The sequence below is a fragment of the Mustelus asterias genome, chromosome 2 (assembly GCF_964213995.1).
Source record: "Mustelus asterias chromosome 2, sMusAst1.hap1.1, whole genome shotgun sequence".
NCBI classification, from domain to species: Eukaryota; Metazoa; Chordata; class Chondrichthyes; order Carcharhiniformes; family Triakidae; genus Mustelus; species Mustelus asterias.
Genome location: NC_135802.1, coordinates 8,097,623 through 8,116,955, shown reverse-complemented (window position 1 = coordinate 8,116,955; position 19,333 = coordinate 8,097,623). Strand labels below are relative to the sequence as shown.

Sequence of the window (19,333 nt, the reverse complement as noted above, 5' to 3'; positions counted from 1 at the left end):
GAGAAGATTGAGCATGTGGACATTAGGAAAGAGGATGTGTTAGAGCTTTTGAAAAGCATCAAGTTAGATAAATCGCCGGGACTGGATGGGATGTACCCCAGGCTACTGTGGGAAGTGAGGGAAGAGATTGCTGAGCCTCTGGCGATGATCTTTGCATCATCAATGGAGACGGGAGAGATTTCGGGGGATTGTGGATGTGGTTCCGTTATTCAAGAAAGGGAGAAGAGAGAGCCCAGGAAATTATAGACCAGTGAGTCTAACCTCAGTGGTTGGTAAGTTGATGAAGATCCTGAGAGGCAGGATTTATGAACATCTGGAGGGGAATAGTATGATCAGAAATAGCCAGCATGGCTTTGTCCAAGGCAGATCATGCCTTACGAGCCTAATTGAATTTTTTGAAGATGTAACTAGACACATAGACGAGGGAAGAGCAGTAGATGTAGTTTATATAGATTTCAGCAAGGCGTTTGATGATGCAAGGCTCATTGAGAAAGTGAAGGGGCATGGGATACAAGGGGACATTGCTTTGTGGATTCAGAACTGGCTTGCCCACAGAAGGCAAAGACTGGGTCTTTTTCAGCATGGAGGTCGGTCACCAGTGGAGTGCCCCAGGGATCTGTTCTGGGACCCTTGCTCTTTGATTTTTATAAATGACCTGGATGAGAATATAAAGACTGACAAATCCCCAGGGCCTGAGAGAATATAAAGACTGACAAATCCCCAGGGCCTGATGGAATCTATCCAAGGCTGCTCAGGGAGACGAGAGGTGAAATAGTTGGGCCTCTGACGCAAATCTTTGTCTCGTCACTGGACACAGGTGAGGTCCCAGAGGATTGGAGGATAGCCAATGTGGTCCCGTTATTTAAGAAGGGTAGGAAGGATAACCCGGGTAATTATAGGCCGGTGAGCTTGACGTCCGTGGTGGGGAAGTTGTTGGAGAAGATTCTTAAAGATAGGATGTATGCGCATTTAGAAAGGAATAAACTCATTAACGATAGTCAACATGGTTTTGTGAGAGGGAGGTCATGCCTCACGAACCTGGTGGTGTTTTTTGAAGAAGTGACCAAAATGGTTGACGAAGGAAGGGCCGTGGATGTTGTCTATATGGACTTTAGTAAAGCGTTTGACAAAGTCCCTCATGGTAGGCTAGTGAAAAAGGTTGGATCCCATGGGATAAAGGGGGAGGGGCTAGATGGGTGGAGAATTGGCTTGGTCATAGAAGACAGAGGGTGGTAGTGGAAGGGTCTTTTTCCGGCTGGAGGCCTGTGACTAGTGGTGTACCGCAGGGCTCTGTATTGGGACCTCTGCTGTTTGTGATTTATATAAATGATCTGGAAGAAGGAGTAACTGGGGTGATCAGTAAGTTTGCGGACGACACAAAACTGGCAGGACTTGCAGATAGTGAGGAACATTGTCAGAGGCTACAGAAGGATATAGATAGGCTGGAAATTTGGGCAAGGAAATGGCAGATGGAGTTCAATCCTGATAAATGCGAAGTGATGCATTTTGGTGGGAATAATGTAGGGAGGAGCTACACGATAAATGGAAGAACCATAAAGGGTGTAGAGACGCAGAGGGACCTGGGTGTGCAAGTCCACAGATCTTTGAAGGTGACGTCACAGGTGGAGAAGGTGGTGAAGAAGGCATATGGCATGCTTGCCTTTATAGGACGGGGCATAGAGTATAAAAGTTGGGGTCTGATGTTGCAGATGTATAGAACGTTGGTTCGGCCGCATTTGGAATACTGCGTCCAGTTCTGGTCGCCACACTACCAGAAGGACGTGGAGGCTTTGGAGAGAGTACAGAGGAGGTTTACCAGGATGTTGCCTGGTATGGAGGGGCTTGGTTATGAGGAGAGATTGGGGAAACTGGGGTTGTTCTCCTTGGAAAGACGGAGGATGAGGGGAGACTTAATAGAGGTGTATAAAATTATGAAAGGCATAGATAGGGTGAACGGTGGGAAGCTTTTCCCCGGGTCGGTGGTGACGTTCACGAGGGGTCATAGGTTCAAGGTGAAGGGGGGGAGGTTTAACACAGATATCAGAAGGACATATTTCACACAGAGGGTCGTGGGGGCCTGGAATGTGTTGCCGGGCAAGGTGGTGGAGGCGGACACACTGGGAACGTTTAAGACTTATCTAGACAGCTATATGAACGGAGTGGGAATGGAGGGATACAAAAGAGTGATCTAGTTTGGACCAGGGAGCGGCGCGGGCTAATTGTTCCTGGTTTCTCGTTTCAAGGCTTCATTCTACGATCATCTTGCTGGTGCCAGTACAGAGTGATACTGCGGATAGTTGGGAACCTGTCTCGGGGGCAGGGGATTCATATGGTGTTCGTGGAAGTGGAAATGACTAGGGTTGGGAAGCATTTTCCGATCGGGGCCATTGTGATCTCCTGGACTCGTTTCGATCGCCTCAGGGGGTCGGAGAGGAATTTCCCAGATTTTTTTTTCCCCATATTGGCCCTGGGGTTTTTCACTCTGGGTTTTCGCCTCTCCCTGGAGATCACATGGTCTGGAATGGGGGGGTGGGGGTAAGTTAATAGGTTGTAATGAACAAAGCATCGTAGCTGTGAGGGACAGCTCGGTGGATAGGATATTGGTATGTAGATAGGCTGGAAAATTGGGTGGGGATCCTGGATTCAGGATTCAATCCTGGACTGGGGAGCGGCGCGGGCTTGGAGGGCCGAAGGGCCTGTTCCTGTGCTGTATTGTTCTTTGTTCTTTGTTCTTTGTTCTTTGATGAGGAAGTGGAAGGATGGGTCGGCAAGTTTGCTGATGACACAAAGGTTAGTGGTGTTGTGGATAATGTAGAGGGATGTCAGCAGTTGCAACGAGACATAGATAAGATGCAAGACTGGGCGGAGAAGTGGCAGATGGACTTCAACCCAGATAAGTGTGTGGTGGTTCATTTTGGCAGGTCGAATAGGATGAAAGAATAATATTAAGGGTAAGACGCTTGGCAGTGTGGAAGATCAGAAGGATCTTGGGGTCCAGGTTCATAGGACACTCAAAGCAGCGTCACAGGTAGAGGCTGTAATTAAGAGGGCGTATGGAATACTGGCCTCCTTTAATAGAGGAATTGAGTTTAGAAATCGGGAGATAATGCTGCAGCTGTATAGGACCCTGGTCAGACCCCACCTGGAGTACTGTGCCCAGTTCTGGTCACCTCATTACAGAAAGGATGTGGAAGCCATAGAAAGGGTGCAGAGGAGATTTACAAGGATGTTGCCTGGATTAGGTGGCATGCCTTATGAGGATAGGTTGAGGGAGCTTGGTCTTTTCTCCTTGGGGAGGTGAAGGATGAGGGGTGACCTGATAGAGGTGTATAAGATGTTGAGAGGTATTGATAGAGTGGATTCTCAGAGGCTTTTACCCAGGGCTGGAATGGTTGCCACAAGAGGTCACAGGTTTAGGGTGCTGGGGAGTAGGTACAGAGGAGATGTTAGGGGTAAGTTTTTCACTTAGAGGGTGGTGGGTGCGTGGAATCGGCTGCCAGTAGTGGTGATGGAGGCAGATTCGATAGGGTCTTTTAAGAGACTTTTGGATAAGTTCATGGAAGTTAGTAAGATAGAGGGTTATCGGTAAGCCTAGTAGGTCGGGACATGTTCGGCGCAACTTGTGGGCCGAAGGGCCTGTTTGTGCTGTAGCTTTTCTATGTCCTAATCACTGCTCAATCAGTCCTACATTCCCTGGAATCAGCCAGCTAAACCTTCGTTGCAGTCCCTCGAGAGCAAGAACATCCTATTCTAGATGTGGCCTCACCAAGGCCCTGTATAATTGCAACAACACATCCCTGTTCTTGTACTCAACCTCTCGCAATGAAGGCCAACATGGCTTTGTGAGGGGGAGGTCGTGTCTAACTTGATCGGGTTTTTCGAGGGAGTGACAAAGATGATTGAGGATGTTGTCTACATGGACTTCAGTAAGGCCCCTCATGGCAGACTGGTGCAGAAGGTGAAGTCGCATGGGATCAGAGGTGAGCTGGCAAGGTCATAGAAGACGGGGTAGCAGTGGAAGGGTGCGTTTCTGAATGGAGAGCTGTGACAAGTGGCGTTCCTCAGAGATCAGTGCTGGGACCATTGCTGTTTATAATATATATAAATAAATGATTTAGAGGAAAATGTAACTGTTGTTCACAAACTTACTCCTCAAACCAAAGGTTGGTGGATTTGCAGATAGCGATGAGGACCATCAGAGGATGCAGCAAGATATAGATCAGTTGGAGATTTGGGCGGAGAGGTGGCAGATGGAGTTTAATCCGGACAAATGTGAGGTAATGCATTTTGGAAGGTCTAATACAGATAGGAAATATACAGTCAATGGTAGAACCCTTTAGAGTATTGATAGGCAGAGGGATCTAGGTACACAGGTCACAGTGGCAACGCAGGTGGAGAAGGTAGTCAAGAAGGCATACGGCATGCTTGCCTTCATCGCCCGGAGATTGAGTTTAAAAATTGGCAAGTCATATTGCAGCTTTATAGAACCTTAGTGAGGCCGCACTTGGAATATAGTGTTCAATTGTGGTCGCCACACTACCAGAAGGATGTGGAGGCTTTGGAGAGCGGACAGAAAAGATTTACCAGGACATTGCCTGGTATGGAGGGCATTAGCTATGAGGAGAGGTTGGAGAAACTTGGTTCGTTCTCACTGGAACAACGGAGGTTGAGGGGCATGGACAGAGTGGATAGTCAGAAGCTTTTTCCCAGGGTAGAAAAGTCAATTACTCGGGGGCACAGGTTTAAGGTGCGAGGGGCAAGGTTTAAAGGAGATGTACGAGACATGTTTTACACAGAGGGTGGTGAGTGCCTGGAACTTGTTGCCGGGGGAGGTAGTGGAAGCAGATACGATGGTGACTTTTAAGGGGCGTCTTGACAAATACATGAATAGGATGGGAATAGAGGGATATGGTTCCTGGAAGGGTAGGGGGTTTAGTTCAGTCGGGCAGCATGGTCGGTGCAAGCTTGGAGGGCCGAAGGGCCTGTTTCTGTGCTGTAATTTTCTTTGTTCATACCATTTGCTGCCTTTACCGCCTGCTGCACCTGCATGCTTACCTTCAGCGACTGGTGCACAAGGACACCCAGGTCCCGCTGCACACTCCCCTCTCCCAATTTACAACATTCCGGTCATAATCTGCCACCTTGTTTTTGCTTCCAAAGTGAATGACCTTACACTTATCCAAATTATTCTGCATCTGTCATTGATTTGCCCACTCCAGATCATTCTGAAGGATCTTTGCATCTTAAGTCCTTGTTAATGGATTCGAGAATTTTCCCCACTATCGATGTTAGGCTTACTGGTCTATAATTCCGTTTTTTCCCTCCAATCTGCAGGGACGATTCCAGAGTCTCTAGAATTCTGGAAGATGACCACCAATGCATCCTCTATTTCTAGAGCCATATCCTTGAGTACTCTGGGATGTCGATTATTAGGTCCTGGGGATTTATCTGCCTTCAATCCCATCAATTTTCCCAGCACCATTTCTTTACTAATATTGATCTCCCTCAGTTCTTCCCTCTCACTAAATCTTCCATTCTCCAATATTTCTAGTATCTCATTTATGTCTCTTTTGTGAAGACAGAACCAAAGTATATATTCGGCTGTTCAGCCATTTCTTTGTTCCCTATTATACATTCCCCCGTTTGTCTGTAGGGGACCTACATTTGTCTTCAACCTCTTTCTCTTCGCGTATCTATACAAACTCTTGAAGACTGATACTATGTTCCCTGCAAGCTTACTTTCATAATGTATTTTCCCCTTAATCAATTCCTTGGTCCTTTGGTGAATTCGAAACTGTTCCCAATCCTCAGACCTATTATTTTCCTTGGCCAATCTGTATGCTTCTTCCTTGAATTGGATATTATCTCTAATTTCTGTTGTAAACCATGGATTGGCCCTCTTACCCAATGAACAATTGCTGCAGTTCCCCCATGCGTTCCTTGAATGTCTGCCATTGTCTATCCACTGTCATCCCTTTAAGTAACTCTCCCCAATCTATCAAGGCCAACTGATGCCTCATGTCTTCATAGTTTCCTTTATTAAGATTCAGCACCCTAGTCTCCGAATCAACTACTTCACACTCCATCTTGCTAAAAAATCCTATCATGTTATGGTCGCTCATCCCCAAGGGGGTCTTGTGCAGCTACATTGGCAATGATTCCCTTCTCATTACACAGTACTCAGTCTAAGTTGGCCTGCTCTCTAGTTGGTTCCTCCACATATTGGTCAAGAAAACCATCTCATATACACTCCAGGAATTCCTCCTCTACGGCATTGTGGCTAATTTGATTTGCCCAACAGATTAAAATCACCCATGATCAACAATATTCCCTGATTACATGCCTCGTGTTTAATGCCATTCCCAACTTCACCACTGCAGTTTGGGGGTCTGTATATGACATCCACTATCAGTTATTGCCCCTTGCTATTTCTCAACTCTACCCATAGACTCCACGTTGTCAGAGCCAATATCCTTTCTCACTATTGTGTTAATTTCCTCTTTAACCAGCAGTGCCACTCCACCTTTTCCTTTATGCCATTCCTTCCTAAATATTGAATACCCTGGGACATTCAATTCCCACCCCTGGTCACCCTGCAGCCACGTCTCCGTAATCCCAATTATATCATACCTGTTTACATCTATCTGCGTGATTAGTTCCTTTACTTTATTGCAAATGCTCTGCACATTCAGGTACAGAACCTTTCAACTTGTCTTAACATTGTTTGTCTCGCTCCCAGTATTTTTCTCTATAGCACTGTTTGAATTTTGTCCTTGGTTTCTCTGCCTATCTCTTTTCTTATTCCCCTTTCTACCTTTTGTCTTTGCTCCCTCCTTTTCTGACTCCTTACATTGGTTCCCATCCCCCTGGCAAATTAGTTTAAACCCTCCCAACCGCTCTAGCAAACACTTCCCCCTAGGACATCAGTCCCAGTCCTGCCCAGGTGTAACCTGTCCAATTTATACAAGTCCCACCTCCCCCAGAACCGGTTCCAATGCCCCAGGAATCTGAAACCCTCCCCCTGACACCATCTCTTCAGCCACATATTTATCCGATATATCCTGTCATTTCTACTCTGACTAGCACATGGCACCGGTAGTAATCCTGAGATCACTACCTTTGAGGTCCGATTTCTTACCTTTCTTCCTAGCTCCCTGTATTCTGGGAGGACCTCATCCCTTTTTTACCTATGTCATTTGTACCGATGTGTACCATGACCACTGGCTGTTCACCCTCCCTCTCCAGAATGTCCTGTACCCGCTCCGAGACATCCTTGACCCTGGCACCAGGGAGGCAACATACCATCCTGGAGTCTCGTTTGTGGCCACAGAAATAAGAACGTAAGAACTTATCTATCCTCCACTTAAAAACATTCAATGAGGTAGCCTCAACTGCTTCACTGGGCAGGGAATTCCACAGATTCACAACTCTTTGGGTGAAGAAATTACTCCTCAACTCGGTCCTAAATCTGCTCCTCTTTATTTTGAGGCTATGCCCCCGAGTTCTAGTTTCACCCACCAGTGGAAACAACTTCCCTGCTTCTATCTTGTCTATTCCCTTCATAATATGTTTCTATAAGATCCCCCCCTCATTCCTCTGAATTCCAATGAGTATAGCCCCAGTCTCTCCTCACAAGCCAAATCCCTCAAATGCCTGTTTATTCTTGCAATTGAATCCCCTATAACTATTGCACTGGCACACTTTTTACCCTCCCCTCTGCAGCAGAACCAACCGTGGTGCAATGAGTTTGGCTGTTGCTGCTTTCCCTAGAGAGGTCATTCCCCTCAACAGTATCCAAAACCGTATACCTGTTTTGCAGGGGAATGGCCAGAGGAGATTCCTGCACTACCTGCCTATCTCTCTCACTCTGTCTGGTGGTCACCCATTCCCTTCCTGCCTGTGGAGTCTGAGCCTGCGGTGTGACCACCTCTCTATGTGCTATCCACGATGCTCTCTGACTCGCAGATACTCCACAGCGTCTCCAGCCACCGCTCCAGCTCTGAAACTCGAGCTTCCAGGAGCTGTAGCTGGAGACACCCTGCACACATGCTGACCCAGGGGACTGGAACTGTCCCCAGCCTCCCACATGGCGCAAGAGGAGCAAACGACAGCTCGTAGCTCTCCTGTCAAAACTTTAATTTAAAGGAGTAAGACATGACAGATGTTTTTTTTCAGATTTTATCCAATTTTCTAGGACTCTTTCCTGCTCCTTGTCACTACCGGATATAACCTTTTCAAACTATAAACCACAGAAATTACAAGGAAACACTATTGTAGTGTACAACAACAACTACAATGCCAAGAATAAAAAGAAAAGAAAAAAAACTACTTGCCAGTCACTTACCTGCTGGCTGTGACTGCACGGTTCGATTTCCTTCTACCTCTCTCTTGCCCTCGACTCTCCCTCACAAGTCCGCATCTCTCTTTCTCCCAAAGATGTGCACCTCCCCAGCACCGCATTCCCACTCAGCTCCAAATTCCCGATGCCCTCACTCGGGCTGAAACTCACTCCGGCTGCAGTCTCTCTCCTACTGGTGTGCGCAGGCTCACCGGTCGTGCGCAGGCTCACCGGTCGTGCACTTGCTAAAACCACTGCCTTGTATACAGCTGAGGCGAGCTGGGATGACTCTCTCTCACCAGTTTAAAATTCCTAAGTGTTCACACCTATTGCAGCCCTAATCAGGCTTCAATTGATTGACAGATGACTGCCACTTAGCTAACTGGGCCAGTTGCTTATTGCACTTTAAACTACTGTATTTTAAAGAGAAAAAAAGAGAAGCACTTTCCAATAGTTACCCACTCAGCTCCAAATTCCTGATACCTTCACTCTGGCTGGTAGAGTCAAGGTAGGAGAGCAGAATGACAGAGGAAACGAGGATCAGAGAACGGCAGGAAAGGACAGGGGGGGGAAAACAGAACCTACAAATAACCCAACAGTCAAGATTAGATGTTACAAAGATTAAAAATATAAAACTCATGGATGTTGGGCCATATATTTATTTTGAATGCTACACACACACACAGCCTTCACAGAGAGATGTAACCAAAAGAGAAAATGCTGGAAAATCTCAGTCGGTCTGGCAGCATCTGTAAGGAGAGAAAAGAGCTGACGTTTTGAGTCCAGGGACTTTGTCAAAGGGTCGACACAGTAATTTGCTTTTATGAGGATGAGACAGATTTGGATCCTGAGCGGTCTATTACATTGAAGAAAAGTGAAGGAATAAAAAACTGCCCCCCCCCCAAAGCAGGAGACTCAGACCCTCAGCAGCAAGATGATGCAGTTTTTTGTCCCAGGAGAACTGTAGGAGCATTCTCTGGATTCTTGTGACAAACTCGGGAAGAGGGATCAAAGTGATCAGCTGGTACCACAACATGGAAGTTTATGATCAGAACTCAACCCCTGTACAAAATCAAACAAGACTGTAGTCAATCTTGTTACAAACAGGTATTTTTTATACTTTCATGGGATGTGGGTGTCACTGGCAGGGCCAGCATTTATTATCCATCCTTGAGGACATGTGGCTCTGGAGTCACATATACGACCACTCTTGCACCAAACAGGAATAAATAACTTCTGGAGTTCACCCATTCGTCCTTTAAATGCCTGCCATTGGCTGTCCACTGTCTTTCCTTTCAGTAATGTTTCCCAGTCCATCATGGCCAATTCATGCCTCATACCATCATAGTTACCTTTACTGAGATTCAGGACCCTGGTCTCAGAATCAACTATGTCACTATCCACCTTGATAAAGAATTCTATCATATTATGGTCACTTGTTCTCTCTTTCTCCCCCACCCCCCCAAACTAGATTGCCAACTAATCCACCCAGTCAAGATGGCCTGTTTCCTTGTTGATCCCTCAACATATTGGCTTGATGCAGGGTCCAAACTTGAAGCAGGAGTAGGCCATTCAGCCCTTCAAGCTTACTCTGTCATTCATTTTGATCATGGTTGATCACTGAATTCAATATCCCTTAATCCCAAGAGCTATATTTAATTTATTCTTGAAATTGGACATTTTGGCCTCAACTACATTCTGTGGTAGTGAATTCCACACATTAACCATCCTCTGGAGAAATTTCTCCTCACCTTAGTTCTAAAAGGTTTGCCCCTTCTCAAACTATGACCCCTAGTGCTGGACTCCCCCATCATTGGGAACATTCTTTCTGAATCTACCCTGTCTAACCCTGTTAGAATTTTATTAGTTTCTATGAGATCCCCTCTCACTCTTCTAAACTCCAGTGAATATGAATATAATCCTAACTGATTTAATCTCTCCTCATATGACAGACCTGCCACCCCAGGAATCAGCCTGGTAAACCTTCGCTGCATTCCCTCTATAGCAAGGACACTAAAACTGCACTCAATACTCCAGGTGTGGCCCCTATACCCTATACAATTGCAGCAAAACATCCCTATTCCTATATTCAAATCCTCTTGCTATGAATTTTGCCGCCTTTACTGCCTGCTGTACCGGGGACACCAAGGGATGGAGCAGCAGTATAAAATGAAGGGTACCATTCTTAGCAGTGTAGAGGATCAGAAGGACCTTGGGGTCCGGGTCCATAGGACTCTTAAATCGGCCTCGCAGGTGGAGGATGCGGTCAAGAAGGCGTATGGCGTACTAGCCTTCATTAATCGAGGGATTGAGTTTAGGAGTCGGGAGATAATGCTGCAGCTTTATAGGACCCTGGTTAGACCCCACTTGGAGTACTGCGCGCAGTTCTGGTCACCTCATTACAGGAAAGATGTTGAAGCCATTGAAAGGGTGCAGAGGAGATTTACAAGGATGTTGCCTGGATTGGGGGGCATGCCTTATGAGGATAGGTTGAGGGAGCTTGGTCTCTTCTCCCTGGAGAGACGAAGGATGAGAGGTGACCTGATAGAGGTTTACAAGATGTTGAGGGGTCTGGATAGGGTGGACTCTCAGAGGCTATTTCCAAGGGCTGAAATGGTTGCTACGAGAGGACACAGGTTTAAGGTGCTGGGGGGTAGGTACAGGGGGGATGTCAGGGGTAAGTTTTTCACTCAGAGGGTGGTGGGTGAGTGGAATCGGCTGACGTCGGTGGTGGTGGAGGCAAACTCGTTGGGGTCTTTTAAGAGACTTCTGGATGAGTACATGGGATTTAATGGGATTGAGGGCTATAGATAGGCCTAGAGGTGGGGATGTGATCGGCGCAACTTGTGGGCCGAAGGGCCTGTTTGTGCTGTGACTTTCTATGAAAAAAAGGTCTTGCTGAGTATCCACCTCTCTAAATTTACACCCATTCAAGTAATAATCTGTCTCCCTATTATTGCTACCCAAGTGGATAACCTCGCATTGATGCACATTATACTGCATCTACCCAATATCTGCCCCTGGGGCAGATCCTGCCTGCAGTTTCCCTGCCTGTCTGCAGCGGGCGCTCTTTCCGCCTGGTCTGGAAGAGACGGGTTGCGCGCGCAGCCAGCTGAGCACAGGGCGGGAGATTCGGGTCCTGGAAGCGTCGCTCCGCTCCTGCTTTCCTCCCGGGGAAGAACAAGCCGCCGACCAACCATCATGTCTCCCCCCGCCGGCGAGGATGTGCCTTCCGAGAGAGTTGATGAACAGAAATATCAGCGACTGTTCTGATCGGCCTCCACAATAGCTCGCCTTTGGAACCCGCGCAGCGGCTCCTCCACCGACCGGGACCGCGCAGCCGCACTGAGGCTTCTCCAGTCCGGGGCCGCATTGAAGCTCGTACCGCAGCCGCACTGAGGCTCCTCAGTGCCGAGCAGCCGCAGTTCCCGGGCCCGGCTGGTTACCATGGAGACGGAGTGACAGCTGCTTCCCATTGAACTCAGTGAGTTTTCCTTCATTTTCTAAATACTTACAATTCCATGGAGCACATCTCCACCTGGATTCTCATTTTATATCTAATTTCGAGCCTTTAATCAATTTCCTGTTTTTAAGTCTTATTTATTAGTCACAAGTAGGCTTACATTAACACTGCAATGAAGTTACTGTGAAAATCCCCTAGTCACCACACTCCACCGCCTGTTCGGATACACGGAAGGAGAATTTAGCATGGCCAATGCACCTAACCAGCACGTCTTTGGACTGTGGGAGGAAACCGGAGCACCCGGAGGAAACCCACGCAGACACGGGGAGAACGTGCAGACAGTGACCCAAGCCGGGAATCGAACCCTGGTCTCTGGCGCTGTGAGGCAGCAGTGTTAACCATTGTGCCACCAAGTCTAGCCTCACTTGTTTTAAATAGGACCAGTGTTTCTTATTCTAATATTCAAAAACAAGTTCACCTTTTTAAAGAAATATTGCAATGTATTTTAAAATGATGCCAAGTGGTTTAAGACCGTGTCTATTTTGTGATGTTGTATCCCTGGCTGAGGCGGTGGCACAGTGGTTAGTGCTGCTGCCTCACAGCACCAGGGACCTAGGTTCGATTCCGGCCTCAGGTCACTGTCAGTGTGAAGTTTGCACATTCTCCCTATGTCTGTGTGGGATTCCTCCGGGTGCTCCAGTTTCTTCCTGTTATGGTTCAGGTCAGAAACTCGAGTGTTTTATGGAGCTCACCTGAATCTTAAGTTTTGCCTCTTGAATTTGGCTAGGATAAACATGATATGTTTCACTTCGGGTATGATTCAAATGACCCACGAAGGATCTCTGATCAAACAAAGTTTATTTAAGAATACAGTTCACATGTATGGAAAGAAAATTAGCAATACCTTTTATCAATTACAAACAAAACAACCACAATAATATATAACCCTCAACAAATATATCTAAAATGTTCCAATCATACAAAACCCTTAGTCTTGCAAGTTCGAGTAGTCCTCTTGACACACCCAAAACAATGAGGTCAGAACAACTTCCCAGAACCCCAGGCAGACTCTGGTCAAGCCACCAGCAGCAGATTTCCCCCCTTCAAAAAGGCAAGACCCTGCTTTCAGATGACCAGCACAACTTCCAAAAACTGGGGAGAGAGACTTTCTTTCAGCTTGCTGTCCCTTCTAAAACTAAAATCTGCCACTCCAAACTGAAAATGAAAGTGCTTCTGTCACCTGAGCTGCAATCATCCTCCTGACAATGCAGAGTCATAAACATCCCAGTAAAAATAAACAACCCCCCATATAAGCAGCAATAAAAGGACAGCCGGTGCTAATGACATCAGCTAAGGCTGTGAGCTGAGAAAACATTGAAGCTGTGAGAGCTGCAGAGATCATGATTTAAATAAAAATTTCTTAAAGGTACACTAATGTCACTAACTCAATCTGAAAGACGTGATGGTTAGGTGAATTGGCCATGCTAAATTCTCCCTCAGTGTACCCGAACAGGCACCGGAGTGTGGAGACTAGGGGATTTTCACAGTAACTTCATTGCAGTGTTAATGTAAGCCTACTTCTGACACAAACTTAAATTGCCCATACCTAATTGCCCTTCAGAAGGTGGTGAAGAGCTTCTTTCTTGAACTGCTGCGGTCTGTGTGGTGTAGGTACATCCACAGTGCTGTTAGTGAGGGTGTTCCATGACCGATCCAGCGACAGTGAAGGAAAGGCAGATATATTTCCAAGTCAGGTTGGTGGAGTGACTTGAAGGGGAACCTCCAGGTGGTGGTGTTCTGCTGCCCTTGTCCTCCTTGCTGGTTGGTAGAGGTTACGAGTTTGGAAAGTGCTGTGGAAGGAGCCTGGGTGAGGTTCTGCAGTGCATCTTGTAGATGGTTCATATGGCTGCCACTGTGTCAGTGATGGGTACCCACTCGCTCATTGTGGCTGAGTTGTAAAATAATTATTTTAATTAGCTTCTGATAAATGCCGTTTAATCTTCTGAATTTCCCAATAATTTCATATTCAATTGGTTCTTTGTTTTCTCTTCCCCCATAGAAACAAACAGAAGATTGAGAGAAGCCAGTGCAGACAGCTGCTGGGAAATGGATCGATATAATGAGTTAAAACTTGTGCTGAAGGAGTGGGAGACTTCGTTCTTTCAGGAACACAGACGGAAGCCAACTAAGGTAGGCACCTGAGCTCAAACTCCAGCATCCTTGCTTTGAAAACCTACCAGAAATTGATTGAACTGGCAGCTCCTATACAAAGAACAAAGAAAATTACAGCACAGGAACAGGCCCTTCGGCCCTCTAAGCCTGCACTGACCGTGCTGCCTGACTGAACTAAAACCCCCTACCCTCCTGGGGACCATATCATAGAACATAGAAAGCCACAGCACAAACAGGCCCTTCGGCCCACAAGTTGCGCCGATCACATCCCCACCTCTAGGCCTATCTATAGCCCTCAATCCCATTAAATCCCATGTACTCATCCAGAAGTCTCTTAAAAGACCCCAACGAGTTTGCCTCCACCACCACCGACGTCAGCCGATTCCACTCACCCACCACCCTCTGAGTGAAAAACTTACCCCTGACATCTCCTCTGTACCTACCCCCCAGCACCTTAAACCTGTGTCCTCTCGTAGCAACCATTTCAGCCCTTGGAAATAGCCTCTGAGAGTCTACCCTATCCAGACCTCTCAACATCTTGTAAACCTCTATCAGGTCACCTCTCATCCTTCGTCTCTCCAGGGAGAAGAGACCAAGCTCCCTCAACCTATCCTCATAAGGCATGCCCCCCAATCCAGGCAACATCCTTGTAAATCTCCTCTGCACCCTTTCAATGGCTTCAACATCTTTCCTGTAATGAGGTGACCAGAACTGCGCGCAGTACTCCAAGTGGGGTCTAACCAGGGTCCTATAAAGCTGCAGCATTATCTCCCGACTCCTAAACTCAATCCCTCGATTAATGAAGGCCAGTACGCCGTACGCCTTCTTGACCGCATCCTCCACCTGCGAGGCCGATTTAAGAGTCCTATGGACCCGGACCCCAAGGTCCTTCTGATCCTCTACACTGCTAAGAATGGTACCCTTCATATTATACTGCTGCTTCATCCCATTGGATCTGCCAAAATGGATCACCACACACTTATCCGGGTTGAAGTCCATCTGCCACTTCTCCGCCCAGTCTTGCATTCTATTCCCATATCCTATTTGTGTATTTGTCACGACGCCCCTTAAAAGTCACTACCATATCCGCTTCCACTACCTCACCCGGCAACGAGTTCCAGGCACCCACTACTCTCTGTGTAAAACATCTGCCTCGTACATCTCCTTTAAACCTTGCCCCTCGCACCTTAAACCTGTGCCCCCTAGTAATTGACTCTTCCATCCTGGGAAAAAGCTTCTGACTATCCACTCTGTCCATGCCTCTCATAATCTTGGAGACTTCTATCAGGTCGCCCCTCAACCTCCATCGTTCCAGTGAGAAAAAACCAAGCTTCCCCAACCTCTCCTCATAGCTAATGCCCTCCATACCAGGCAACATCCTGGTAAATCTTTTCTGTACCCTCTCCAAAGCCTCCACATCCTTCTGGTAGTGTGGTGACCACAATTGAACACTATATTCCAAGTGCGGCCTAACTAAGCTTCTATAAAGCTGCAGCATGACTTGCCAATTTTTAAACTCAATGCCCCGGCCGATGAAGGCAAGCATGCCGTATGCCTTCTTGACTACCTTCACCACCTGCATTGCCACTTTCAGTGACCTGTGTACCTGTACACCCAGATCCCTCTGCCTATCAATACTCTTAAGGGCTCTGCCATTTACTGTATATTTCCTATCTGTAATAGACCTTCCAAAATGCATTACCTCACATTTGTCCGGATTAAACTCCATCTGCCATCTCTCTGCCCAAGTCTCCAACTGATCTATATCCTGCTGTATCCTCTGATGGTCCTCATCACTATCCGCAAATCCACTAACCTTTGTCGTCCGTAAACTTACTAATCAAACCAGTTACATTTTCCTCCATATTTATTTATTTATATATATTATATATATATATCTAGCCCCTCGAGCCTGCCCCGCCATTCAATAAGATCATGGCTGATCTGACGTGGATCAGTACCACTTACCCGCCTGATCCCCATAACCCTTAATTCCCTTACCGATCAGGAATCCATCCATCCGCGCTTTAAACATATTCAGCGAGGTAGCCTCCACCACCTCAGTGGGCAGAGAATTCCAGAGATTCACCACCCTCTGGGAGAAGAAGTTCCTCCTCAACTCTGTCTTAAACCGACCCCCCTTTATTTTGAGGCTGTGTCCTCTAGTTTTAACTTCCTTACTAAGTGGAAAGAATCTCTCCGCCTCCACCCTATCCAGCCCCCGCATTATCTTATAAGTCTCCATAAGATCTCCCCTCATCCTTCTAAACTCCAACGAGTACAAACCCAATCTCCTCAGCCTCTCCTCATAATCCAAACCCCTCATCTCCGGTATCAACCTGGTGAACCTTCTCTGCACTCCCTCCAGTGCCAATATATCCTTCCTCAATCCACAACATCCACCGCCCTACCCTCATCAATCATAAAAAGCCTTGGGATTTTCCTTAATCCTGCTGGCCAATGCTTTTTCATGACCCCTTTTAGCCCTCCTTACTCCTTGCTTAAGTTTCTTTCTACTTTTCTTGTATTCCACACTTGCTTCGTGTGTTCCCAGCCTCTTAGTTTTGATAAATGCTTCCTTTTTCTCTTTGACTAGGTTTACAATATCTCTCGTTATCCAAAGTTCCCAAAGCTTGCCATACTTATCCTTCATCCTTACAGGAATGTACCAGTCCTGAATCCCCATCAACTTGCACTTGAAAGCCTCCCACATGCCAAATGTTGATTTGCCCTCAAACATCTGCCCCCAATCTACATTCTTCAGTTCCTGCCTAATATTGTCGTAATTAGCCTTGCCCCAATTTAGCACTTTAACTTGTAGTCACAGACTACACAACCTTCAGTAAGCATTGGTCCTGGGCAAGCTACCATCAAAATAAACCAGCTGCTGATGAAACCCTTGGGGACATTCAAAAAGAATTTGACTTTTCACATCCTCGCAACATGTGAAAAAATGACCAGACAAAAGGTAGGACTTTTCATAGTACATTTATTGAGTAACTGTATTTAAGAGAATTGACATAGTTTTACAGATCATTCACAATATTTCAAAACTTGCACTCAGTATGATTGGTGCTTGTTTGTGCAGAGGGAAAGCAATAAATGATATTGCAGAATGATGGATCTGGCTAACATGACCATAGCTTCCTAGAAACATAGAAAGTAGAAGCAGGAGGGGGCCATTTGACTCTTCGAGCTTGCTCTGCCATTCATTTCGATCATGGCTGATCATTGAATTCAATGTCCTGATTCCCCCCCCCCCCCTCATATCCCTGATCCTTTTAGCCCCAAACAGCTGTATCTAATTTCTTCTTGAAATCAGACAACGTTTTGGCGTCAACTACATTGTGATAGTGAATTCCACACATTCACCACCCTCTGGGCGAAGACATTTCTCCTGACTTCAGCTCTTATCCTCAAACTATGACCCCGAGTTCTGGTCCCCACACCATTGGGAACATTCTTTCTGAATCTACCCTGTCTACCACACCTGGACGGCATGGTGGCACAGTGATGAGCGCTGCTGCCTCAGCGCCAGGGACCCGGGTTTAATTCCAGCCTCGGGTGACTGTGTGGAGTTTGCATGTTCTCCCCGTTTCTCTGTGGGTTTCCTCCAGGTGCTCCGGTTTCCTCCCACAGTCTAAAGATGTGTAAGTTAGATTGATTGGCCATGCCAAATTGCCCCTTAATGTCAGGGGGATTAGCAGGGTAAATATGTGGGGTTACGGGGATAGGGCCTGGGTGGGATTGTGGTCGGTGCAGACTCGATGGCCAAGTGGCAGTGTAGGGATTCTATCATTCTATAACACTGTTAGAATTTTATAAGTTTCTATGAGATCAAATATTCTAAATTATAGTCGTGTGTGTGAAATGAGTTGCTACTGTACAGAAAAACTAACTATTAATTTTCCCCTCAATCAGGTGGATGTGGCTAGTGCTTCGGAGGAGACACAAAGTAAGTAATGAACGAAAGGAATATGCTGGTTCCTCATTGCAGAGGATTGTTTTTGCGGGGGAGAGAATGATTGAAAACGTTTTTACTCTGGGGACATGGGAACATGCACACAACACATCGAGCGAAAATTACATTTGCAACATTTCTCCTTACAGGTTTTTCTGATTTCCTCTAGTTCTAGGTCATTCTGACCTCTTAGTTTTTGTCATTGAAAGCACAAATCTTTATTAATGCATTGTGTTGCTACATGAACAATAAAAATGTAAACTTGACTCTCTAGTTATTGGGTCACGAGGAAGTGAGTTGAGAAAATTGGATGGGAGATGTTTATACACTTTGGAGGAAATAATAACAAATTGGATTACTATCTCAATGGAAACAAATTAAAACATGCTACCGTGCAAAGGGACCTGGGGGTCCTTGTGCATGAGACGCAAAAGCCCAGTCTGCAGGTACAACAGGTGATCAAGAAGGCAAATGGGATGTTGGCCTATATTGCGAGGGGGATAGAATATAAAAGCAGGGATGTCTTGATGCACCTGTACAGGGCATTGGTGAGGCCGCAGCTGGAATACTGTGTGCAGTATTGGTCCCCTTATATGAGGAAGGATATATTGGCATTGGAGGGAGTGCAGAGAAGGTTCACCAGGTTGATACCGGAGATGAGGGGTTTGGATTATGAGGAGAGGCTGAGGAGATTGGGTTTGTACTCGTTGGAGTTTAGAAGGATGAGGGGGGATCTTATGGAGACTTATAAGATAATGTGGGGGCTGGATAGGGTGGAGGCGGAGAGATTCTTTCCACTTAGTAAGGAAGTTAAAACTAGAGGACACAGCCTCAAAATAAAGGGGGGTCGGTTTAAGACAGAGTTGAGGAGGAACTTCTTCTCCCAGAGGGTGGTGAATCTCTGGAATTCTCTGCCCACTGAAGTGGTGGAGGCTACCTCGCTGATATGTTTAAAGCGCGGATGGATGGATTCCTGATCGGTAAGGGAATTAAGGGTTATGGGGATCAGGCGGGTAAGTGGTACTGATCCATGTCAGATCAGCCATGATCTTATTGAATGGCGGGGCAGGCTCGAGGGGCGAGATGGCCTACTCCTGCTCCTATTTCTTATGTTCTTATGTTAGGAGGGAGGTTGTAAGGCAAAGACAGAATTGCAGAGAGAAAGCTAAAGTGTTTTAAAGAGCCACTGATGATGCTGGAGCGCAGGAGGCAGAGAGAGAAAAGTAGACAGAGTTGGACTGAAGGGTGTTCACGTGGGGCTAGAGTACATCAGTGAGGGAGAGAAGGAGGAGATTATAGGAGTTGAAGCTTCAAACAAGGATCTTGAGTTTGACTGCGAAATGGGAAGCCATTAAAGCTCGGCATGGATAGGAGTGAAGGGAATGCGGGTCTTAGTGTA

General features: G+C 46.5%; 1 protein-coding gene across 1 annotated transcript in view; it reads left to right on the top strand.

Annotated features, from left to right (window-relative positions):
- The first annotated feature begins 11,442 nt into the window (after positions 1-11,442).
- Positions 11,443-19,333, top strand: part of recql4 (RecQ helicase-like 4) — a 67,974-nt gene continuing 60,083 nt past the window's right edge. Inside the window, exons 1-3 of the mRNA XM_078230626.1 lie at positions 11,443-11,822; positions 13,861-13,991; positions 17,895-17,928. Of these exons, the coding sequence (XP_078086752.1) occupies positions 13,908-13,991; positions 17,895-17,928 (118 nt within the window). The 5' untranslated portion in view covers positions 11,443-11,822; positions 13,861-13,907. The remainder of the gene's footprint in view (positions 11,823-13,860; positions 13,992-17,894; positions 17,929-19,333) is intronic.